At 42.4% G+C, this 23,827-nt stretch overlaps 1 protein-coding gene across 4 annotated transcripts in view; it reads right to left on the minus strand.

The window, feature by feature from the left end:
- The window catches only part of SMARCA2 (SWI/SNF related, matrix associated, actin dependent regulator of chromatin, subfamily a, member 2), a 191,539-nt gene that overhangs the window by 160,671 nt on the left and 7,041 nt on the right, over positions 1-23,827 (minus strand). For all 4 annotated transcript variants that reach the window (XM_006260254.4, XM_059724765.1, XM_019478048.2 and 1 more), the window contains exons 2-3: positions 18,924-19,184; positions 11,370-11,499 (exon numbers count right to left, since the gene is read on the minus strand). In XM_006260254.4, coding sequence (XP_006260316.1) covers positions 11,370-11,499; positions 18,924-19,148 — 355 coding nt within the window. In that variant the 5' untranslated portion in view covers positions 19,149-19,184. The remainder of the gene's footprint in view (positions 1-11,369; positions 11,500-18,923; positions 19,185-23,827) is intronic.

The raw sequence follows: 23,827 nt of genomic DNA on the forward strand, positions 1-23,827 counted from the left end.
ATTTCCACTCCCCCTGGAGTGACAAATTATCCAGTTTATTGTATATCCTTCAGTAGCAAAATACCTTTGAGAATCTATTAATTCATCAAGTATAGTTAAAACTTCCTTTGATTTATTAAACTGTTGGTATTAAAGATAAAGTAAGTACATTTAAGGTTGTTTTACTTTACAATTTTGAAATGCAGGGAGTCATTATATTTTCCATTGAATTCTGGTTTCCAATTCATTTCCAGCTTGGCAAACTGGGATAAAAGCAATCATCTAAGTAAATAAAATGCAACATGACAAAAGTGTAAAAATTAAGAATTGGAATAAATTATCTAAACTACATAAAAGTATGCAGTAAGTATGTACAAATATAGTATCGCTCTTTTGTACTTCTTAGTGCTAACCAGAGTTAATGTCAAAGGCTGTATTTTGTTGTGAACCTGCCTCTTGTTAGAAAAACACCTAGCAAGTATAAATGTAAAACAAGATTGAAATTGATTATTTAAATCAAGGTTTCCTACTTGCTGTGTTAAATCATGATTAATATCAGTGATTTAAGTCACTTTGATTTAAATCAATCCACTCTGCCTACATTAGATTAAACTTAGTAATACAAATGCAATAATGGACAGGAGAGAATTACTTTGAGGAAAGACTGGATGAACAGAATGCACAAAACTTGCCCAGATTGCAAGTAATGGAAATACATCCTGCTATTTGAAAGCTACCAACATCAAGGAAGGAAGAAATTTTTTTCCATTGTGGACCAAGGATGTGTCTACTCTTGAACTGTTCCTCAGAAAGGTCCCTACTATTACTCTAGCACCCAAGCAACTCTACTAATTATGGGTGATGGTTGGAACACAAGCATCTGATGCCCTACTTAGAAAACATTTACTTCCAGAAAAGGCTTATGGGCCACCTGCATTAGGATTCTGCATTTCCAGCAACAGTGGAACTGTACTAGTGGGAGATCACCAGCTGATTTTTATGAAAAAGTTCAATGTAAAGAATGTTTGAAGGAAGGGTACACACACAGATTTAGCAGCATTAAGATGAAATTTGAAATTAGTATTTATTTCACCCACCTATATAGGAAGGAAGCAGTAGGTGTTTCACAGTGCACAGCCATAGAACATGTAATGCAGAATGCCTTAGCCAACTGAAGTAACAGGGACAATTTTCAAGTATACTATATCCCATCTGGAATGAGGCCAGAATACTTGTGCTAACATAGCTCTTGTGAAACTGTCTGCTGAGCGAAATGGATGGAAGCCCCAAATGTCTGAGTCATTTAAAACTAGGACTGGAAAAAACAGACGGTAGGGCGATAGTCTTGCACTGGCAGGCCTAACAGATCTTTTCCCATCTCTAAAAGGCATAAAAGAAACACAAAAAAGCATAGCTAATTTAAGAACAGTAGGGTTAGTGGATGTCAATATTATCTATGAAGTATGGGTAACTTGGAGAACTGTGTAAGTCAACCCAAATTTGGGTAGCTTTGTAACAAAATGTTCAGCAAATACTGTGTGATTAAAAATGTATAGAGAGATTAAGCCCAAGAATCTTAAAACCCTGCAGTGCTTATGTTTCATTCAAGTTCTTTAATCAATTGTGAGCAGCACACGTAAAAGTCTCCTTAAAGTGGCCCAGGTTTCACTGACATATTGCAATAATTTTGTTTATTGTATTCCAGCTCCCAGGCATGGATTTTTACTTTGTTTTGACATGTCCATTGTTATTTGTCTCTCATAAAATAAAAATCACTCATTTAAATCCTTTACTTGTCTTCAGATTTCATCCTATTCCCCTTAAAAAAAAAAAATTTTGATTCCCTACATAGCACTTCAACAATCTGCAGCAAAATTCAGTGTCTATATCAATGTCTATTGACATCTAATGTCCATATTAATACTTTGGTACAGTAAGTTAACGTAAGCAGAATGTTGTTGTTAATACAGTATAAATTCAGTTAAAGTTGTTTAAATAATCTCACTAAACATAAAACAGGGGCAACATGTTTTCCATTCTTTATATTAACATGTTACATGTAAGAAAAACAAATCTACCAAAATTAAATAGAAGCATCAGCCAAACACAGTAAGTTGAAACCTTCAAGAGAAAATTGGTCACTGGAAACATTCAGGAAATAAAATGTTATCTCTTCTCAAATTTGATAGGAGGAGAGGAAATGGGAATTGTTGGGGAGAGAGATACCAATTCAAGAGGCTTTCCCCCCCACACCAAATTAATGTCAGATTTCTGTAAAATCATCCTGTCGCAGTATGACTGCATTAAAAATGTGACAGTCTGTCTCAGCTAGTGAGAGAGATTCTTTCTGCATGACTAGCATTCCACTAAACCCAAGGAAAAGAAAAAAACAGAATCTAAATAATGAAGCTGCATAACTTATTTTAGTAATTATCTTTAGTCAAAAAAAAAAAAACACACCCTGAAGAGCGAATGCCTTTGAGACAGCAAATAGACATTTATCAGCAGGATGATAAAGTGGCTGCAGATTTAGCTTTTTAGAACATTTTTTTGATTTGCTCATCAAAAGTAAGCCAAAAAAGTGGCAGTTCCCTTGTTCCCTACTGCAGTCTGCAAGAATCATTACTCCCACAATACTGTACAAGCTTGCCTGGAAAATAATCCTTACTGGCAAATAAGCAGTCTGGGCCTGATTTCAAGACTATGTACATGCAGCGGTATGCCTGTTGTTTCTGCAATTGCACATGCAAATAACCTATTATTTTTCTAGCTGCCCACTTGCACATGCAAACATCTATTTTGCTCACACAATTTTGGCAACTGCATACCACAATCAGGTAGAAAATTGCACATCAATTGGGGGGGGGGGGGGGGGGGAAGTGGAGAGAATCAGACTACCCGTCCCCATTCTAAATATTCTTCTCAGGAGACATCAATACAGATTTTTCTCTCGTAAAATACTATATTAGTGGACGTCTGAACATTACAACTAAGTCCGAAAGGAAATACAATGGCCTGTGCTCAATTCCGATTGTAAGCTTCTTGGGTAAGGATCATTTCCCATATCTGTCAGTGTTGGTACTCAACAGCTGCTCTAGTTGTTGAAAAATACAAACAATATTTTGTTCACTTATCTTCCATTTTTTCAGTCTCAATCTGTGTTTACAGATTCACAGATATTAAAGCAAGAGGGGATCTTCTACATTCACCTTCACTTGACCTTGGGCATGAACACAGACCAAAAAACTTCACACAGTGATTTCTGCACCAAGATTTTAACTTATTTTTGAGCTCCAGCATACATTAAAAAAAAATATATATATATTTTTTTTTGATTTAGTCTTCAGATGATAGAAAATCCACCATATCTCCAGGTAAGCTGTTCCAATAGTTAATCATCTTCAGTGTTAAAAATGCATACCTTATGTGAACATTTAAATCAGGGGCAGGCAATTATTTCAAGTGGACGGCTGCTTAACAAGTTTTGGTGAGCTGTTGAGTGCCGCAAGGGTAGCCCCGAACCTGGACAGGTGCCTTGCCCTCATTCACCATCTTGGGACTGGAAGTCCCACCCCCTAACCCCTAACTTTTGCCACCAGAAGTCCCTCCCCTTGCCCCAGAAGTACTCCTTTTGGGAAGGGAGTTTGCCATCTTGGAACTGGAAAAAAAACCAAATTATATACTAAAAATCAAATGTTGACAATAAGTGCTGATTTGTGTGTATTTGTGTGATGCATATAGAGCTGATTGTATAATGGCTCAAAATGAGGTCTTATTCTTGTATATTACCAGGTGGAGGGGTATGGGGGGTGCTTACGTGGATGTGGGCAAGTATGGGGTGTTCTTGTGGGGATGTGTGGGTGGGTATGGGTTTTGTGGGGTGTGTGGAGGGGGAGCATGGCTGGGGGGTGGGAGTGGGGTGTGGGGGGATGTGGGTGCATGTGTGGTGGGGTGTGTGCACAAAGCAGTGAACGGGACTCCCCCCTGAAGTACATGGGTTTGTGGGGTGGGGGAGGTTTGCAGGGGAGGGTGTAGGTGGATGCAGTGTTTGTGGAGTGTGTGACTGTGTGCGGGAGGGTGTGGTTGTGGGGTTTGCACAGGAGGGTTTGAGGTTATGGTGGGGTGTGCATGGGAACCCCGCCGTGTGCAAACCCTAAGCCAGTCAGCACCTGTCCCTGCCCCACAACAGCCTGGAGCCCGCACACCCTGTGGTGCCTCCCTACCACTGCCAGCAGCACGCAACCCCAGCCCACCCTACACCCACTCTGGACTCACCCCTGCCACACTGGATCAGCAGGAACCTGAGTGGAGCCCTGACCCGGCCTGCCCTGCACTGCCATCCTGTTGCCGCACACAGTGGGGCTGGGGCAGCTCCACAGTAGGACTGCCTTTCTAGGCAGCCCAGGCAGTAGCAGCTCCTGGCTGCTGCCGCCACTGGCCTCAGCCCTATGGTACTGGCAGGGACCCATGCTGCACAGCCGTGAACCCACATGCCTCACATCTGCTCCAGACTCACCTGTCCAGACTCAGCAGTGGTGGCACAGGATAGAAGCTGTTGCTCAGCGCAGGGGGGAAAAGCAACCCCTCCCCCTCACCACCACTGGGCCATTCCTGCTGCAGCTGCTGGGAGCTTGTGCCATGCCAGGCTGCCCTGTATCTACGCCGCTGTCACCACTGCCTCCGGCTGCCCAGTGGGGCAGCGCAGAGCAAACAAAGGGCAGCCCAGCCCAGCACAGCACAGGGTCCCGACAGCTTCAGCAGAAATGGCCCAGTGGTGACAACGGGGAAGGACAGCTTCTCCCCCCCATGCGGAGCAACAGCTTCTGTCCTGTGCCACTGCTGCTGAGCCTGGACGGGTGAGTCCAGTGCAGGGTCAGGACTGTGCAGCACAGGTCCCCTCCAGAACCATAGGGCTGGGGCCAGCGGTGGCAGCAGCCAGAAGGAGCCGTCACTGCCTGGGCTGCCTAGAAGGGCAGTCCAGCTGCAGAGATGCTCCAACCCCACTGTGTGTCCACGGGGTGGCAAGATGTGCCACAGCTGGACTGTGCCTGGGGCAGGCAGGACCAAAGATCCTGCTGTGCACTGGACAAAGACCTACCCGCGGGCTGTATTTTGACTCCCCCGCTTTATATGGAACATATGGGTATCTTATCCGAATTTGTCTAGATTCAATACTTAAACATTTCATTTACTACTAAAATAAAGAGCTATCTCCCATGAGAAATCTCTTCCCCATGTAGGTACTTGTAAGCTTCTGATCACCTCTTAACTTTCTCTCGGATAGGCCTCATAATTAAGCTAACATTTCCTTATTACAAAGGCACATAGTAAAGACCTCAAATGATTCCTGCACACCTTTTCTGAATCCTTTAGAATGTCTCAACATCCTTTTTTGAAGTGTGGACACCTAAACTGGACATGATATTACTATAAAGATCTCACTTCATCTAGAATACAACCTTTCTATTTTTACTTACCATTACTCTGCATATAGGTATCCTCTTATCTACAGCATCACACTTTGAGTTCACTTACAACTAATGTTCCTCTATGACTTCTAAGTCCTTTTAAGTGACGCTGGGGGTATCTACATGTGTGCCGTACTGTGGAGTTGACTAACTCACTCTGCAGTAACACATCACTATCTACGTATGCAGTGCTGCTAGGCCAGAGTAAACTAACTCTGCCGTAGGATAGTACTACCCGACACAAGTACTACCCTACAGTAGGTTTATTTATTCCACTGCGATGCACATGTAGATGCTGATCAGGGCTGGTGGGGCATGCAGGTGCTACAGTGTGGGGCTGACTGTCACGTAGCCCCACACTGCAGCACCCTCATGCCCCAGACAGTGCCTCTGCAGCATGCTGACCTGGGGTGGAGCAGCTCTAGGCTGGCACGCTAAGCCCTCCCCACCCTCCCTCCCCAGCCTCTCTGCCAGCTCAGGCTGTACTGCCCCTGCTCAACATGCTGTGGGGATGGTCCTGGGCACATATGTAAACACTGCACCCAAGCACAACAAACTCTGGCACAAACTGTGCCAGAGCTTATTCAGGCACACTAACTGTACATGTATATGCACCCACTGTATTCCAAGATACAGACCCCATCTTGTCACATACATAGTCATCCACTTTGTTCCCAGATGAATGACCTTACTTTTATGAGGCATTAAAAGGTACATTATTCAAATAAACCAAATTAACCAAGCACTGCAAATCACCTATATAACTGGCAATGCCACTTCATAATTTACTACTACACTATTTGTTTCATCTTCATATGTTAATCAGCAATGATTTTACATTTTCTTTCATATTATTCATAAAGATATGGCATAACACCAAACCAAAAACAGACTTCTACAAGACTGTACTAGAACCCCTCCCCCCAAATCAGATGAGAATTCCCTGTTTACTACTACTTCTTGTAAGCTATCAGGTAACCAGTTTTTAACTGAATTACTGTGGGTTGTATTGATTTTGTATAATCAGAATGTCATGCAGAACTGACTCAAATGCCTTATAAAAATCTATTATGTTAACGCAGTTACCTTTATTACTGCTACTACCATTGCCACTTATTATAGCACCTAAGGTCCCCAGACATGGACCAGGGCCCGACTGTGCTATGCACTGTACAAATCCAGAACAATACCTGCTTACAATCAAACTTAATGACGATAATATTAAATACTATGTCAAGTTTGTTTGACATGACATATTTTCCACAAAGCCGTGTTGCTTGGCATTAAGCAGGCACCCATCTTTAATTCTTTATTAGCTGTGGCCCCATATCAGCTTTTCATTATTTTGCCTCGGATCAATCAGGTAACTAACCCAGATAAACCAACTCGGGTCATCCTGTTTTCCTTGTTGGCATGACTAGTTTTTTCCAATCATCTGGAATCACTCAAGGAATAGTCCTGTTGCCTTCAATATCACTCAAGTACTTACAGTGACATCACATGTGTAAATGTCTTCAGGACTGGGTCTTTACTAAGAGGATATCAAATGAATTCCAATTTCACCAGCTGCTTCTCACTGCACGTCTAAGTAAAACATTAACTAGATCATATATTTATAACTTCAGTTCAGAGCCCAATAAGAGACAGAAGGCAGGGTAGATCTGCACTTCATAGATTGGGGTGGGCAAAATATGGCACACAAGCTGGATCTGGCCTGCTAGTGAATTTTATCCAGCCTGAGGTGTAGCCCAGCTGTAGCACATGGATCTGGTCCCACCGCCCTTGGCGCACACCAGGGATGGAGTAGTGCAGCAACTAGCTCCGCTTCCCGGCAGCCCCAGTGGTAGTGACTCCTTCCAGCTGCCACCATTAGTGTCACCACCACCGCTGGACCCAGTCCCACTGCCTGGGCACTCCAGCCCATCTGCCTTGCACCCGCTGTCGGGGGTGCTGTACAGAGCAGGTGAACAGGTTCTACATGGAGATCGGCCCAGGACCCACGTAAGCAGGAAGTGCTTGGTCAGGTGGATGGGATGGGACACAGGCAGGCAGGCGGGGAGTAGCATCTGGGAGCAGAACAGACAGGTGGGGCCAGGGCTGGGACCTTGGGGCAGTGACAGCATGGGGCTGGAGCCTGGAGCAGAGCCACAACCTGCTGCCCACACATCCTTGTGATGGGTGCCCGGTTCCACAGTCAGGACTGTACCAGAAACAGATTACAGCTCTGCCCTGGGCCCCAGTCCCATGCTGTCACTGCCCCAAGATCCCAGCCCAGGCCCTGCCCACCCATCCTGCTCCCAGATGATACTCCCGCCAACAACCTCATCCCATCCGGCAGGCCAAGCCCTGCTTGTGGAGGTCCCAGGCCAGGACTGCCAGGCAGTGACAGCACAGGGCCAGAGCCACTTAGGGAGTTTTGGTGAGCTTTGGTGAGAAGGTGGGGGTGCTGACCCAGCCTGCAACAGCTCACCAAAACTCCCTAGGTAGCCCTGCAGCCCAAATAATTCAAATAATTGCCCTCCCCCCTGCTCCTTGGAGGTGGCAGTGGCACAAGGTGCTGGCAGAGGGGGACAGAGGGGATGGAGGGACAAGCTTCCCCTCCCCTGGTCCTGGGAGGAGGCAGTGGCGCAAGGAGGAGGCTAGGGTTAGCAAACTTCCCCTCCACCCCCCCATCGTTCTTGCCAGGCAATTCATTCATGTATACATATATATATATAATTGTTCTGAAATTTGCATGTGAGAACACTGTACTTGCAACAAAGCTTGCTCCTTAAAATGAATGAAAAAAATAATGTTAAGGGGAAAGCTGCATCATTTAGGGGAGTTTGAAAGAGGATGGAGCTAGACTGTTCTCAGTGGTGACAGATGACAGAACAAGAAGCAATAGTCTCAAGTTGCAGCAAGCAAAGTTTAGTTAGATATTATAGATTCATAGATGTTAGGGTCGGAAGGGACCTCAACAGATCATCGAGTCCGACCCCCTGCATAGGCAGGAAAGAGTGCTGGGTCTAGATGAGCCCAGCTAGATGGTTATCTAACCTCCTGTTAGGAAGAATTTTCTCTCTAGGAGGGTAGTAAAGCACTGGAACAGGTTACTCAGAGAGGCTGTGGACTCTCCATCCTTGGATGTTTTTAAAACCCAGCTAGAAAAAGCTTTGGCTGGGATGATATAGTTGGGGATGGTCCTGCTTTGAGAAGGCAGTTGGACTATATGACCTCCTGAGGTCTCTTCCAACCCTAATTTTCTATGATTTACACACACACACACACACACACACACACACACACACACACACACACACACACTTTGGTTAGTCTACAAGGTGTAATTCCACCCTGTTTTCTACCTGACTTCAGACTAACACAGCTATGTCACTCTGCAATAAGAGACGGACAGACAAAAAAAATTCTTCCCTCTCTAGGCCCCTAAAACAATCTCATGAGCACATACACTTTATTAGAATTAGAAGCAGAAATTAAGTATGTGGGGTATCTTAGACAAGGAACTTGCCATGCGGGAGAGCCCAGTTTGATTCCCAGACCCACACATAATACAGCTATCAAAGCACCAAACTCCCGGACTCAGTCATGCCTCTGGATTTTGTCTCAATGGTCTGAAGCGGGAATGGAAGGTCTGGGCAGCCTCCACTCATCCATGCTCCTGCCTAGGTATATGTGTCGAAGGTCTGGGTGACCTGTCATGCATACACCATGATCCGGAAGGATCAACAGTTGCCATTAGAGGGAGAGACAAGGATCATTGCCATGTTGGGAGGGATCACACTCTGACACTTAGATATTCCCTAAGATTCATCATAGGAAGAATCAAGATTGGAGGAAGGTAGCTTCATGCCTGCTGCTGGAATAAGTTTTTTGGCAAATGCCTATTAAAAACTTATGCTGGAATTTGGTTTCATGTTTCTAACTGGAAGAAGGACACTCCAGTATCTCTTTATTAAGCACTTAAGTGTCCCCTTTAGTCACTGAACCTGAGCACCTCACAAGCTTTAATGCATGTATCCTTTCAACAGTCTCAAAGGAGAAGGAAATGCTGTCCCCTTCACTTCACAAATGAGGAACCAAGGCATATAACAGCATTACTTACACAACTGGTCTGAAGCCAAACCGAAAGTTGTGGCAGAACAGGGAGCTGAATTTAGTCCCCCCAGTTCAGGCTAGCCCCATAATGAAAAGCTCATCTTTCCTTTCAATATCTATCCCTACTGCACATTCAAAGAGCAAGGGTTTATTTAAAGTATGGGTATCAAAGATATGGCCCACAGGCCAGATACAGCCTATTGAACCACATCATCTGGCCCCCAGTGCTGGCCCTAGGTCTTGAGTGGACCCACACACACTGAACTGGCTCTGCACACAGAGGCCAGAACAGGCGCCACACGCAGCACCCACTCTAGGACCTACACCACAAGCAGCAGCCACAAAGATCCAGTCCCGAACCCCCCGCCCACCCATGTGACAGATCCAGCATCTGCGGCCCTTGTTTCAGCCAGTCTAGAGTAGGTACAGCAGGCAGCGCAGGTCCCAGAGCAGATCTTGCATGCAGCACAGTCCCAAGTCAGCCAGAGTAGCCACTGAATCTGGCATGTAGGGGGCATGGGTCTGTGGGTCCTCTGCACAGTGCCCACTCTGGTCAGTCTGGAACCTACAATGCATGTTGCATCCACTCCAGACCCCCTGAAGCAGGCAAAGCCACCCTTAAGGGTAGGCGACATGAGCAACCACCCAGGGCACCGTGGTCAGGGGGCACCAACCACGCCACCCTGCCCCATCTCACCCTACCCCAGCCAATCCCTGCCCCAAGCAGGAGAAGTGGTGCCCAGCCCAGCCCAGCAGGGGCCAGCCAAGCCCATTTGCCACCCCCATGGAGTCCCCTCATACAATCCCAACTCAACCATGTGAACCAGCATCCCTTCCCTCCCCATCACCCTGAGATCCTAGCATGGTGCAGTGCTGGGAGGGGCAGGTGGAGGGAACCAGTGAGGTAGACCAGGACAGCCCCACTGCCTCCTGATTGACTGCCAACTTTCTGCTCCGCCCGCATAGAAACTTGCCCTTCCCAGTCACTGGTTTCACTCTGCTCTGTGTGCCCAACCCAGCCCAGCCCACTTTGTGCCTTCTGGAGCATAAAGCAGGTAAATGCCCTGTTCTGCTCTGGTGCCCTATCACTTGGGCAACCCCAACCCTGTGCCAGGCTCAGGTGGCAGCAGAACATGTCCCTGCCCTCACCATGGCAGCCTTTTGGATGCAGCCCACCCTGGCAGCCTGCCAGGGAGCAACATGGGGCAAGGACAGAGGAGGAGCTGTCTGCCTGCAACTTGGGAGCTGGTATCCTTGAAGAGCTGCTGTCCCTGAGGCTGCTGCTACTCAGGAGAGCTGGGCCAGGCACTGCAGGTGAGGTGGCACCTGCTCCAGTCCTGGTGCCTCTACCCATCCATCCACCTCTGCCTGCAGCAGCACCGCTGAAGTGCTGGGGTGAGAAACCGAGATGGTGAGGGGGGGCACCAAAATACAAGTCCGCCTAGGTCACCATTTTCCCTAAAGCTGGCTCTTGGAACAAGCACTGCAGGTAGCACGCGTCCCAGACCAGCCAAAGTAGACACCATGGGTGCTGGATCTGGCAAGCGAGGAGGAGGAGTCCATGGACCCCACTCAGCCCTCAGGGATGGCTCCATGGCATTCCTTCAGCCTGTGGACCAGTCCTGTATAACTCATCTGGCCAGGTGAGTCTGACACCCTTGATTTAAAGAAATAGTTTTTCCAAAGGTCACAGTTTTATCCTTCCCAAACCATGCACAATACTAACTGGGAAACTTGGCATAAAGGAGTTAAGGCTTAGTGTAAGCTATAAGAATAAAAAAAAAGAAAGCCATATTTTGTATTGCATACAAAACTGGTATTAACCTTGGCTATGTTGATCCATGGGACTCTGAGGTGGGCCCATTCCAGGGTGAGGTGGTCGCATACTTGCACTCTTCATGGAGCTACAGTGCATATCTTCAACCATTCCTTTGTCATGCAAGCCATCAATGGACTGCAAAATGAAAACAAACACAGATTTACAGTGAGGTAGTGTACAAGTCCTCCAAAACAACTACAAAATATTAAATGCCAATCACACAAATATGTCATAAATAAAGTAACAGACAACTTAAAGACTGAAAACCTCTCCTTGATCTTATTGCAAATAGTTAAAATGAGACCCTCCCCCCACCAGTCTCTTCTGGAGTCTCTCTATTGGGACAACAGAGCATAACTTTGAATCATTCTTAAAGGACTTCACACCACCTCCCTCCCTTTCCTTTCTCCACCTCCTCCCCCAGCTTTTTAGGCAATTTCAAGGACTACAAACTAGACACAAGCAGCACTCTGTTTGGACAGTACTTACAGAAGTAAATTGGGCAGTCCTCCTATTACAAAGCAGTGAAATACCAACCACTTAAGCAAGTACAGTCCGTGGCTTTGGCTGAAATTAGATTAGTTATTTTTAACCCACCCTTTGCCTTGCAGTCTCTGCTGTAATGAAATACCCCAAATGCCATTTCTTTCTTGACATCAAGATTGCACACAGGAGAGGATGTAGTCACCACATAACTGCATCCAACTCAATCACTGCCACTCAATCATATTCTGGAAGGTAAGCAGGACCAGCAGGACCTGGCTCCATCCCAAGATGGCCAAGAAGAAAGGAAGGAAAAGTCTGAGCCAAGAAAAGCGAACCTGCAGTCAGGAGCTAATGCTAGGGGAGAGATGACTGGAGAACAGAAGAGAGACATGTATGATGCAGTGGGTAAAAATAGATGAGGGAAAGGAAAGTCATATCAGAAGAATGAAAGGGGCTTAAAAAGAAAATTAGATATCTAAGTGAAAAAAATAATCAGCAAATCACTAGCTAAAAGGTATGTTCTATTTGTTAGCTGTAGTTAAAGTGTACTTGGAGTCTGGAGGTAAGGAAGAGATTGGCATTTTTCATTTTTCCCCTGCCTGCAGAAGAAAGAAGCTCTTCCTTCCTTGTCAAGAGACCAAATGCCTGAAGATCTTATAGGCCCTGCTCTGGACACTGCATGTGCTAGCTGCAATTTTTAACTCTCAGAAAGCGCACAGATAAAGAAGTGAGGAAATTTAGTTTGAGGGAAAATAGGAGCAACAAAAAAGAAGTTAAGAAAAGATTGTATCAAGTTAAAGGAGATGAGAAAGGAGAGATTGTATCTTTGTAAGCAGTACTTTTTACAGATTTTAAATGGATCTGGTTGAAAATTATATTTTTCACAGAGAGAGCGAAATTCAAACACACATACCAATTTTAATTTTCTTTTAAAATTTTAACCTGAATTTTATTTTCTACCTAACTGGTTAAATTTGATTACAAAGTGATGAGAAACTAACATTTCCCATCTATCAGTATTTGGGGTTTTCAGAGATGTTCCTTACATGCATATTTCCCCACCCCCACATGAAGATGATGTTTAAAAAAATACAAAATAAAAAAGGGAATAAAGGCTAGAGCAAACAGAAACCACCCCCAGAAATGTCTCCTTTTGATTCAATGTTTTATTAAGAACATTACAGAAGGCACAGAAACAAGATGCTTTGCAAAAGTTCCTACATCATTTTAAAAAGGCTTTAAAATTTTTCCCCACACCAATTAATTAATACCTAGAAAAAAAAAAGGATCAATTTTTATGTTGGCTTGGTTTTTCCAAACAAAAAGCAACAAAAGAAACTAGAAGCCCCTCACCACTTTGAAATATGAAGACTCCTTCCCGTGCTACAGAGCAGCCACCTTTCACTTTCCTTTTTTTAAAGACTTCCGAAAAAGCAGATTTGCAGTACTTAATTTACATGTTACAAACAACAACAGATAAATGGTACATTAACCACACAAATGCCTGTTCGAGCCCAAGCTCATCTCTGTTGCAAGTCCATGAACATAAAACAGTCACACTAAAGTGGAGTTTAACCCTAAGTGTTTTGAAGTTGAAAGACCAAAGTCCCTACAAGCAGACTTGGAGAGTAGGAGGTGATATACACACACAATTGGTCTCTACACAATAAGGATCTATCTACAGAAAAAAAACCCTGCTGCGACTGGATGTCGCTGCTCCGTCCTAATGGGCAACAGGGAAGGAGGTTCCATGGCAGTTGGCTGGACAACCCTGATGGGAACATGGAGCCAGAAGACAAAAGGTGGGGCAAGGAACCTCCTCCCTCCCTATTCATGAGGGGAAATGTACTAAAATATAGAAGGGAATAAAAGGATTGGTATGAAACAAGCCAACTGTCAAAGAGAAACAAATGCATGTTCACAGCATCACTGGAGTCAATCCAGGACAGAGAGATTTTACCTGTGAAAAGGTAGAGCAATTTCGTTTAAAGGGACACATTCAGGCCAAACCAAAAAACCTCTACGCAAAAAAAACAACAGCAATGCAAATGCTCCCGTGTTTTCATAAAACCTAACAACATGTGACAAAATTCTCTGGTGTCCTTAAGGAATATAACTCAGACATTATACTACTGCATGAGAACCTGAAAGTGAAATGCGCTAGAGAAAAACTAGCGAAAGAGAAACTGATTACTCTATTTTTATGACTCTATTTAAACAAAAAACAGTTTTAATGAAGATGGTACTTATAACTTTGGTGAAGAAACTTGTCATCTTAAGTATAATTTTAACCTGATAGCATTCATTCCTCAGTACACAGAAGTCTTATTCAATATAATAGACAGAATGTAAGTCAATAGAAATTGTGAGACATTACATTTCTTTCCTACAAATTTTTGAGCAACTGCCTAGTTTAATAGGATGATTATAATTATATATCTACCCAATACATAATACAAAATAATCTCTTTCTCATATAATCCCTATCTACCTCTACCCAACTTCTACACACTCTTAATGGTCCCACCCAATTAAATCATATAAAACATTTCCACAAGAGCAATGTTGGGTAGGAATAAGTCCCACAGCACCAATGTAACAATGTCCCCCTACCTGTGTCTCGGGGGGATGAAGGAGATTACATTTCACTTAGATACTAATTATCATGGAAAATAGGTAAAGCACCAGAGCTTGAACTATCATTTAATAAAATTCTCAAATGTAAGAGCTGCTTTCCATTGTTCTCCATAAAAAGCATTAGTGGGGAATAGGCTGTATCTTGTAACTGGTGGTTCTAAAAAATAAAATTGTAGGGGAGGCCTCAATTATATGTAGGCCCACATGACATTCCCATTTACAGAATCCATATTTAGGCAATGAATAAATCTATGGAACTTTTATTTAACTACACTTTGTTTTACATTCAGTACCCAAGGTCATTTCACAATTCATGCTGCATCGTGATTGCTAACAGATGAGATCTTGTCAGTTTGGAAATGGTCTGAGAGTCAAGCTGGGTTCTTTTTGGATGGTTTATCATCATAAAGATTCTTCAAGCCAAATACTGAAGTTACCTGCAAGCTGCCAGTATAACTGTGCAGGTTTAACTGAAGACATAACTGAAGGACAATGTTGTTACATAGCTGGTCCTTCCTTGCAACTGGGACTTTGCCAGAAATTTTGTTAATCATGTATGAGCAAGTGAAAAATCCATCAGTTCTCTGGGGTTGACTCATAAGTTCTTTGTTTTTATACTAAACCAAGCAGTAGTACAGGAAAAAGACTTGTTAGATAAGAAGGTGCCATTTTCTGCTATTTTTCTGACTAGACCACCACTTTAAGGATTTTTAAAATAGCAAATGTATACAGCTCTGTTAATTAATAACACTGGCAGAAGAAACCACTTGCTCTCTGTCCTGCTAGAACAGCTAAGTTTCATAGATTTCAGACGCTAACTAGGGCTGGAAGGGACCTCAGAAGATCATCGAGTCCAGCCCCCTGCCTCAGGGGCAGGATGTCAGCAGGGATCATAGAATCCCAGCAAGATAAACATCCAAATGTCTTGAAGGCGTTTAAAGTAGATGCTTGAACCACCTCTGGTGGCAGTCTATTCCAAACCTTGGGGGCTCAGACGGTAAAGAAGTTCTTCCTTATGTCCAGCCTGAAACGGTCATGGAGGAGTTTGTGACCGTTCTACTTTGTCATCCCTTGGGGCGCTCTGGTTAACAGATGTTTCCCCAGATCCTGGTGAGCACCCCTGATAAACTTATAGGTGGCCACCAGATCACCCCTGAGCCTGCGCTTTTCCAAGCTGAAGAGTCCCATGGCTCTCAGCCTTTCATCATATTAAGTGAAAGAGGACTAAAATCAGTATTAACAAATGCCACATCTGTGTGCAAAAATCCTACTTTTGGTTCGAGTTTCCATAACTCACTTCTTACAAAAAGCCTAATTCCTGCTTATGACATTACACCCAATTATTAGTTTAAAGTTTATGGTCAACAGTAAATATATGACCACAGTAAACATATTGACACTGCCCTAAATGATACATGCAAAACTATAACAGGCTGCCTAAAACCCACCCCTATTCCCTGCCTAGACGCATGATCCAGCATAGTGCCCCCTTACATCAGGACGAAAGTAGCAGGCAATACTGACCGGCAGGTACAAGAGTCGGATGACCGCTACCCATGATATGGACATCAACCAGTACACTGTCATCTCGCATCGAGAAATAGTTTTTTGTCCTCTAGCACACCATTGACTGTACCACCCAAATCAGCCAGAACTACCCACTGGCAAAAAGAATGGGAAAATCTAGGCAACACAGCTGTTGAATGGAGTCAGCAAGGAATTGACCCCAGTGAGGAGTTAGCATCCGGCTCCAACTACAAACGGCATACATGGCAGAGCCTGAACAGTTTAAGAGTAGGTCTCGGAAGCTGCAGCTTTCTCATGAAAACATGGGGCCTCTATGCAAATGACCAATGTGTTTGTCAGGAGAAGCAAACCACAGATGATCACCTGAGATGTCCTGTAGCACCGCAGTGCACCTCACAAGATCTGGAAACACCAACACCAAAAGCAGTGGCCTATGTAGAATACTGGGAACAGACCATATTGAAAGGTTGGATTGGAGATATGAAGCAGCAGCACATGGTCAGAAAGTCACAAACAAAGGTATTATGCAGCAGGGGAAAATGAAGTGCAAAATACTCTCTCATTCAGAGATATGCAGTCTACATAAAGATCTATTTACCTTTTATTGATCTTATTCTTTTTCTAGTTACAAAATATATACAATTAGGCAATGCTTGGCTCTGTTAACTCAACTCTGATCAAGGACTAACTCGGGATGATTTTAATGATAATCTGATTAATAGGCAACAAAATTATTCCAGAAAGGGGAGGAGATAAATTAATTTATTGTAGCTGTTTTAATTATAACACCTAATATAGAGTAAATTACTGTGGACAGGATTTCTGGTTGTTTTTGAAATATATAGCCATTCATTTTCAAACCTTGCATTGCTAAATATGAATTGTAGGAGTTATTAGTATTTATAAGATTATGTTAACAAAACATAAAGTTACTTGTATTTCTGTACAGAATTTAAAGGAAATATAAGGGATATAGTAAGTGAATGAAGGGTCTGAGTGGAAAATAACTTTTATTTTTGTGTATGAACTTTGTTTCTTTTTTAAAAAGGCCACACTCCACACATTCCTCATTATAAACAATTTGGCACTATTCCTCATAAATAATTTGCTGCGTTCAGATATGACTACACAGCCAAAAAGAATCTATTGATTAAGTAGGTCAATCTGCGATCACAAGTAGTTGCTATCATTCTGGACATAACCTAACCAGGGATAAAAATTCCATTTTCAAAAAAATCTCTTAGGTGCTCTTGAACATTTTATCTGGGTTTATACCAACTGACCACCACTGTGTCAGCTATCCAGCTATCTCAACCCTTACAATCATGATGAAACGCAATCAAGCTTCTAGATAAAAACCAACCCAAAAGATTCCCCCCTTCACAGGATAAGTCTTTCTACTGCAGACCACTGAGTAGCAGCAGCAGACTCTTTCCTCTTCTGTAAAGTTCTTGAACTCTATAGACATGCTCTGTATTTTAAAGTTTTCCAGACATTTAAAAAAAACAAAACAACTATTGAAGGAAGTTGAGGTCATATTCAAAAGTTTGAGATGTATTAGGTACCAGAGTTTTAGAAAATGCACACACCTAAAAATGCACCACTTGCATAAAATTTAAGCATGGCATTGACTGACATATAACTGACAATAATTCCCCCTTTTACATATGAAAACTGCAGTAGTACAATGTAATCAGAAGCACCCTCAACTCCCAGTGATCGTTTGGCTCTTCAGTGCCCTGGACCAGTAACTTTCAGTCACCCATGATGTTTCTGTTTCACTGAATATCTCAATGATGAAACGTTTTAAGGTAAAAGTGTTGGCTAATGTCACATCCTTATTTATAACTCTAAATAGCATATTGACTGAATGGTCCACGAAGGAGCAGGGCAATTTGAAGAGGTTTTCATTTCACAGGTAGGAATTTTTTTTCTAAAGTTTCTTTATATAGGTTTATTTTTAAACTATAATTTGAATACTGTTCTATAGCCTTATAACTGACAGTACAATTTCAATTCTTCTTGGCAAGAATCACCAAAATATATCAAACTAATCTCTTGTCCTTTTAAAATGTTAAGTGTTTGTGTGCATGAAGATCTATAGGAACTTTACCTTAGTAAAGGTAAAGGTAAGGTACTAAGGTAAGGTAACTTTACTAAGGTAAAGTTCCACAGTAACTTTACCACATAGCCAAAAAGAGGCAGGACCACACGGAAGAAAATTCTCAAAAAGAAATTCCAAGCAAAGACATTTACCAATATCTTAATGAACTGCTGATTGAGAAGTTATTTAAGCACATGCAGGCCTTTAAGTGCATAAGTCCAATTCAAGATTATTCATGTGTTTAAAATTACACTTGTTTTAAGTGCCTTAAAATGGGACAGAGCCTACATAAGTTAATTTGAAAACAAAAGTTTTCATCACTATGAAAAATTAAAGAAATAGGACTTTTAAGATGCAAAAAAACAAAGAAAGGAGGGAAACCCTATTAAAATGCAAAATTGGAGCAGAATGCTTCCAAATGGGATTAATAAAATGCTTCTTTCTATGATGTAACATACAGTTATAATTAGAAAAGACTGCCGGAATGGCCTTGCAGTGATATACATTTCTTTTGTAGCAAGGAGCACCATACCAAAATGTTGCAGTTTACGAGTCTGGGTGAAGATCTGTCTAACCGCAAACACTGCAGCTCAAACTGGTATCTGAAAAATCTCAAGCTGTGTTTGATATGATTTGTGCATCATCTCCAGTAATAAAGATGGAATCCAAATTCAGCTGGTAGTTTTGCTAGTGATGTGAAATAGAATACAGTTTGCTGCTCTGCAGGGCTGACAGCAGTAAGAGCAGGTTTTTGTCAACAGCTATAACTCTGAGAGTCATAGCACTCACTTGGAGAAATAATTACCTTGTGCATTTGGTGCATGCCTTCCTGTGGATAATCAGTAGGCCCCATAGTTGGCATTGGATGCGGGACACTGGGAGGTCCAGGACTTGGCCCCATCATGCTGTGCACTGAACCTGGGGATGGTCCGGGTCCTGGGCTAGGTCCTAGAATTGGTCCAGGTGATGGACCTGGCCCTGGTGAAGGGCCAGGATGAGGCATTGCGCCAGGGTCTGTTGGTGTGGACATCTATTTTCCTTCTTTCTTCCAATCAGCAGAACAGCTCTAAAATAGAAACAAAAAAAAGTATTTCCTATGTAACATCAAAATAAATGGAGCACACAGTAAGCATCTACTCTTGGAAAAAAGTTTTGATGAGCACTTTACACCCCCTCTGGCCCTTCCTTCCCCCCCCCGGCAGAAAATGTGCCAGTAATCTTCAACATAATGCACTGGCCTACCCACCTTTGAAAAAGGCCAGTGGAATGACAAAGAAACAAGACAGTTCAAGGAAGTTCTGGATATTAATAGATCACCCACAGAACAAAGTATTTGTTAGACTGCAGGAAACATCCACTAGAGAATGTAAATTTTAAGTGAATTAACTTGTTAGCAAAAAAAGTTATAAGTTAGAGAAGGACTCCAAGTTATGAAGTCAGAGACGGAGCATTATTGGAAGCACTCCACAGAGCCTTAGATATGACTGACGTTCTTATTTTTAAGAGTCATAATAATGCAGGGAAACAAGTATGAAAAAATGAGAAAGGACCTTTACACAATACAGATTTTAAAAATATATTAAATACAGGACAACTATTTGGTTACCTCTCTATGCAGTAACAATATCAACTGAAATCCACTACGGACAATGGATTGCTTTGGTACAACTCTGTGTTTGCAATTGACTTGAGGGGTTCTGCTGATGTCACAAGTCATGAGAATGTAACTCAAGTGGCTTATAAAATGACAAGAGCCCAGAGAACGAATTATAGTCCTCAATTCACTGGAGAACCAACTATTATTATTTATTTCTGCATCCTTAACAAACCAAATGGAAGCAGGCTCTAAGTGTGAATCTTTCATCTTTCCATTCACACGATCAAGTTTTGTCAGTAGCTAACAGTCAGACCTTTTAGCTAACCTCTACCAAAGAAAGATTGTAAGTTATAATGCAAAGACACAGATGTCACTGAACTCCATGAAAGGAAGTGATTAGGTTATTCCCCATTGTGGCTTGTCCAGAAATAACAATAAATGTAATTAGAATTACCTAAGACCAAAAAATAGGGATCTCTCTAAATCATAGATTTCATATTTCATAGACATTAGGGCTGGAAGGGATCTCACAAGATCATCAGGTCCAGCCCCCTGCCGAAAGGGCAGGAGGTCAGCTGGGTTCAGATGACTGTGGCAACATAAGCATCCAGGGTTTAAAAAAGAAAATTTAAGTGTAATCTATTTTGATACCATTCTGTAAGACCTAACATAATTCTTCAAGGGAAGGTGGATGGGTCAAGGAACTGATAATGAAACAAAGTTTTGTCTGTTTGTTTGTTTTGTCTTCCAGACCTAGATTCACAGGCACCCAAAATAGGTAGTCACTGAACGTTATTATCCTCCAGGACTGTTCAGTGACCTACGTGAAAGAAGTGGTCTCAATCCTGTTACAAGAAAACTGGTATAAAACCATCATCAAAATTGTCATTCCAGGTAGCAAAATCAGCAGAGAGGCCAAGTGGCAAATGGACAAAAGAAAACAAACTACCTTTCATGGACCCCACCAAGTCCCAGAGAAGAGACCCACTGGCAAAACAATACAGGGAAGGTCCCACTGGTATGACACTCCTGGATGGGCCATGCTGTTTCTGTTGCATGGACAAGGAATTTAAAGTTTACAGTATTGATTACCTTTCTCCTTTTGCCAGTTTTGTGTGTATTTGATAAATCAAGTGTATTTATGTCATACAAACAGAAAAGCCTACTACATTAAGAAAGTATTTCCTTATCCCCCATGTTTTCAGTTGGGAACAAAAAGTGTTTAACAAGCCTGAGTTTAGAAACTCTTGATTATTATGTTTTATCATCTAATTCTCTGTCCTGATTCAGGGCAACAAATTAGAACAAGTACTGCTGAACTCACTTAAAATAAACTACCTTGGGAGCCTATGCCTTGCAGGGGAAGACATGGTGATACCTCTGAAGCTTCACAGTTCAAAACAAAAGGTAACAACAGAACACCACAGGGGCTAATTAGTACCTCACAATCCCACAGCATTGCCACAAAAGGAATCGGGCTTTAAAATTATCACAACTACATACATCGGGTTATAGCTTCTTAGGAGGGACCTTGTAATTTGACTGTCCTTGGGACAAAATATTGCCCCACAGTAAAAGGGAGGAGGAGGTATAAGGAAAGAATAAACAAATGGGGAGATTAAACACAGAGGGAGATATCCCCCATGTAAGAAAGTGCCGCCACACTCATAGAAGGGCCCTTTTTTCGTTAAGCCTCCCTGTATCACAGCAGTCAAAAGTCAAATATTTTAACAAGGCAAAACCTAGCACCAGCACCTCCATTAAAACTAAATTTAAGACAGCAGCTATGCAATCAGTGTAAAAGTACAATAAATACTTTCATCACACTGCATCCTTAGGTGCAGAATCTCATGTGTTATTTTTATGTAAACCTGTCCATTAAAAATAATACTAATAAATTTAACACTAAAATCTCCCCTCTCACACACATTTATTTCAAACTTAATTTTGAGTTTTCATAAAAATTAACTGGCCTCAGTTACAGCTCCATTAAAGTTGCAAGGTTATTTATATGAACATTAAAAAGTTCTTGTAGGCAAACTTGGAAGATTTAAATTCCTGTCTATCAGATTACCAACTGCCTAAACTGTAAAAATAATCACTACCAGAGGCCAACCCTGCTGCACTCCTTGCTCCAAATCAAGCGATTTCATTTTACTTTTGGTAAGAGGGGATAAATTTATCCAATCTTGCAGGATAACATTGTGGAATCTTCTTAAACATACTTTTATTCAGAAAGTTTATTTTAAAAAGAACATGTTTATTATAACTTCTTGGTATAGAAAACCTAACCTCTTAAAGGCACATATAACAATGTCTACAGCCTAGCCAAGGGCACACAACACTTTAATGTAAGGTGGTCATCCATCTGATAAAAGTAATCCTAAATGAGGGTGCAGTTTCCCTGTTATAAAACAGAACAGACTGAATTCTACTATTCCAATTGAGGATGAAGCATAACAGCTAACGAGCTTATGGTTGAGTTTGTTCTGAAAATATCTCTTTTTGTTTAACAAGGCTGGGATTGTCAACAGAGCCTAAAGAAGTTAGGCACTCAATTCCCATTTAAATTCAAAGGTAGCTGGCAATCTAAATTCTTGGTTTCCTATGAAACTCAAAAACCAGTGCTAAAAGCTAAATTTGGGTGAAAGATTCCACATACAACTTTTGTTGGCTGTGACTGAGATTCTGTTAGAGAAGCAGACAAATCATGAACTGACAAATTTGTTCGGACTGGGAATTAACCTTTATTACAGAAATAAGAAAATGTATAAATGCTTCCAACTGTATTTTAAGCATAATAGTAAAAACCCAGAACATTTCCTCTGCCTCTAATGTAAAGGACTAAGGCGAAGACGTTCGTTTGTATAAAGTCACATAACCACCACTGATTTTTGGCTGCTTACAGATGCCAAAAAACAAACAAACAAAAAATGCCAAGCGTAATGTATACCCAGAAGAGGTATGGCATTAGTTTGACCTATCTGTACAGATAGCACACTTCAGCAGGTAAACCCTCCACTTTTTACCAGCTAGTCTCACTCCCTTCCCCCCACCCTCCTGTCTCTCATCTTTTGACTACAGCCACTTTCATTCCCCTTCCCCACACCTGTCTCTCACCTACTAACCACCTCAATTTACATTTTAACTGACTGGCTTTCTTGCATACATACTGGCCTCTGACTGCTTTACCACTCCATCCAGGAAGAGCACAAACCATCTGCAGATGCTTCCTCAGACTAAGGAAGGGTGTTTGTGCCCAGAAGCTTGCTAAGAAGAATTTTTCCAATTATTTGAGTTGGTCTAATAAAAGATATCTGATTAACCCAAAGAACCATGTCTGCCACACTTCAGCAGGTCGTTTTGGTGCTTTTATCTAATAGCTGATTTGATCAGCTATTAGATAACACCACCAAAAAGCCCTGCTGAAGTGCCTGATCTATACAGAAGCTGGGAAGCCATGTCAAACTAATGCGCTTCCTCTTCTTGTAAAGTGCTGGGTTTTTTTCACATCTGTCAGTGCCCTAAGTGTCCAAGCTTGCAGGTCTCAGGGCTCCTACAGATGTCAGACCATTGCAGTAACAACCTGGAAAAGACCCTCCCTTTTTCTGAACTGTAATCCCAATTTCCATTCTAGCAGTCATTTTACATTAGGATTGAAAAATTCCTTCTATGAAAGCCACCCAACAAAGGGCCAGATCATTTTTACCAGCTCTAAAACAGAATACAAAGATGTTCAGCCACATGCCATGCTCTCCTCTTCCACATACAAGGGGAACACCCCCACCCATCCAATAAAGAACCTCTTGTGTCTGGGTCCATACTGAGGGAGGAAGTAATGCCACAACTGATTACATAGATGTATGGGGGCAAACCACAGACCATCCTTGCATCCCTCAGAGGCCAGATGTAGGAAAGAATCCTTGCCAATGTGACTTCAACTGAGCTAAATGGGGAGAGGGGAAGATAACAGAAAAGGCAACATCCACATGATCCTTACTAAAGAACACGGCCTCCTGGTGACCCGTCACCCTTGCAGCCATGTTCTGCAGCCCTTTGTGGACCACAAGGACTGACAGAGTAAATGTCTGCATTCTGTAGAATTCAAATGT

The sequence above is a fragment of the Alligator mississippiensis genome, chromosome 3 (genome assembly GCF_030867095.1).
Source record: "Alligator mississippiensis isolate rAllMis1 chromosome 3, rAllMis1, whole genome shotgun sequence".
In the NCBI taxonomy this organism is placed as follows: domain Eukaryota; kingdom Metazoa; phylum Chordata; order Crocodylia; family Alligatoridae; genus Alligator; species Alligator mississippiensis.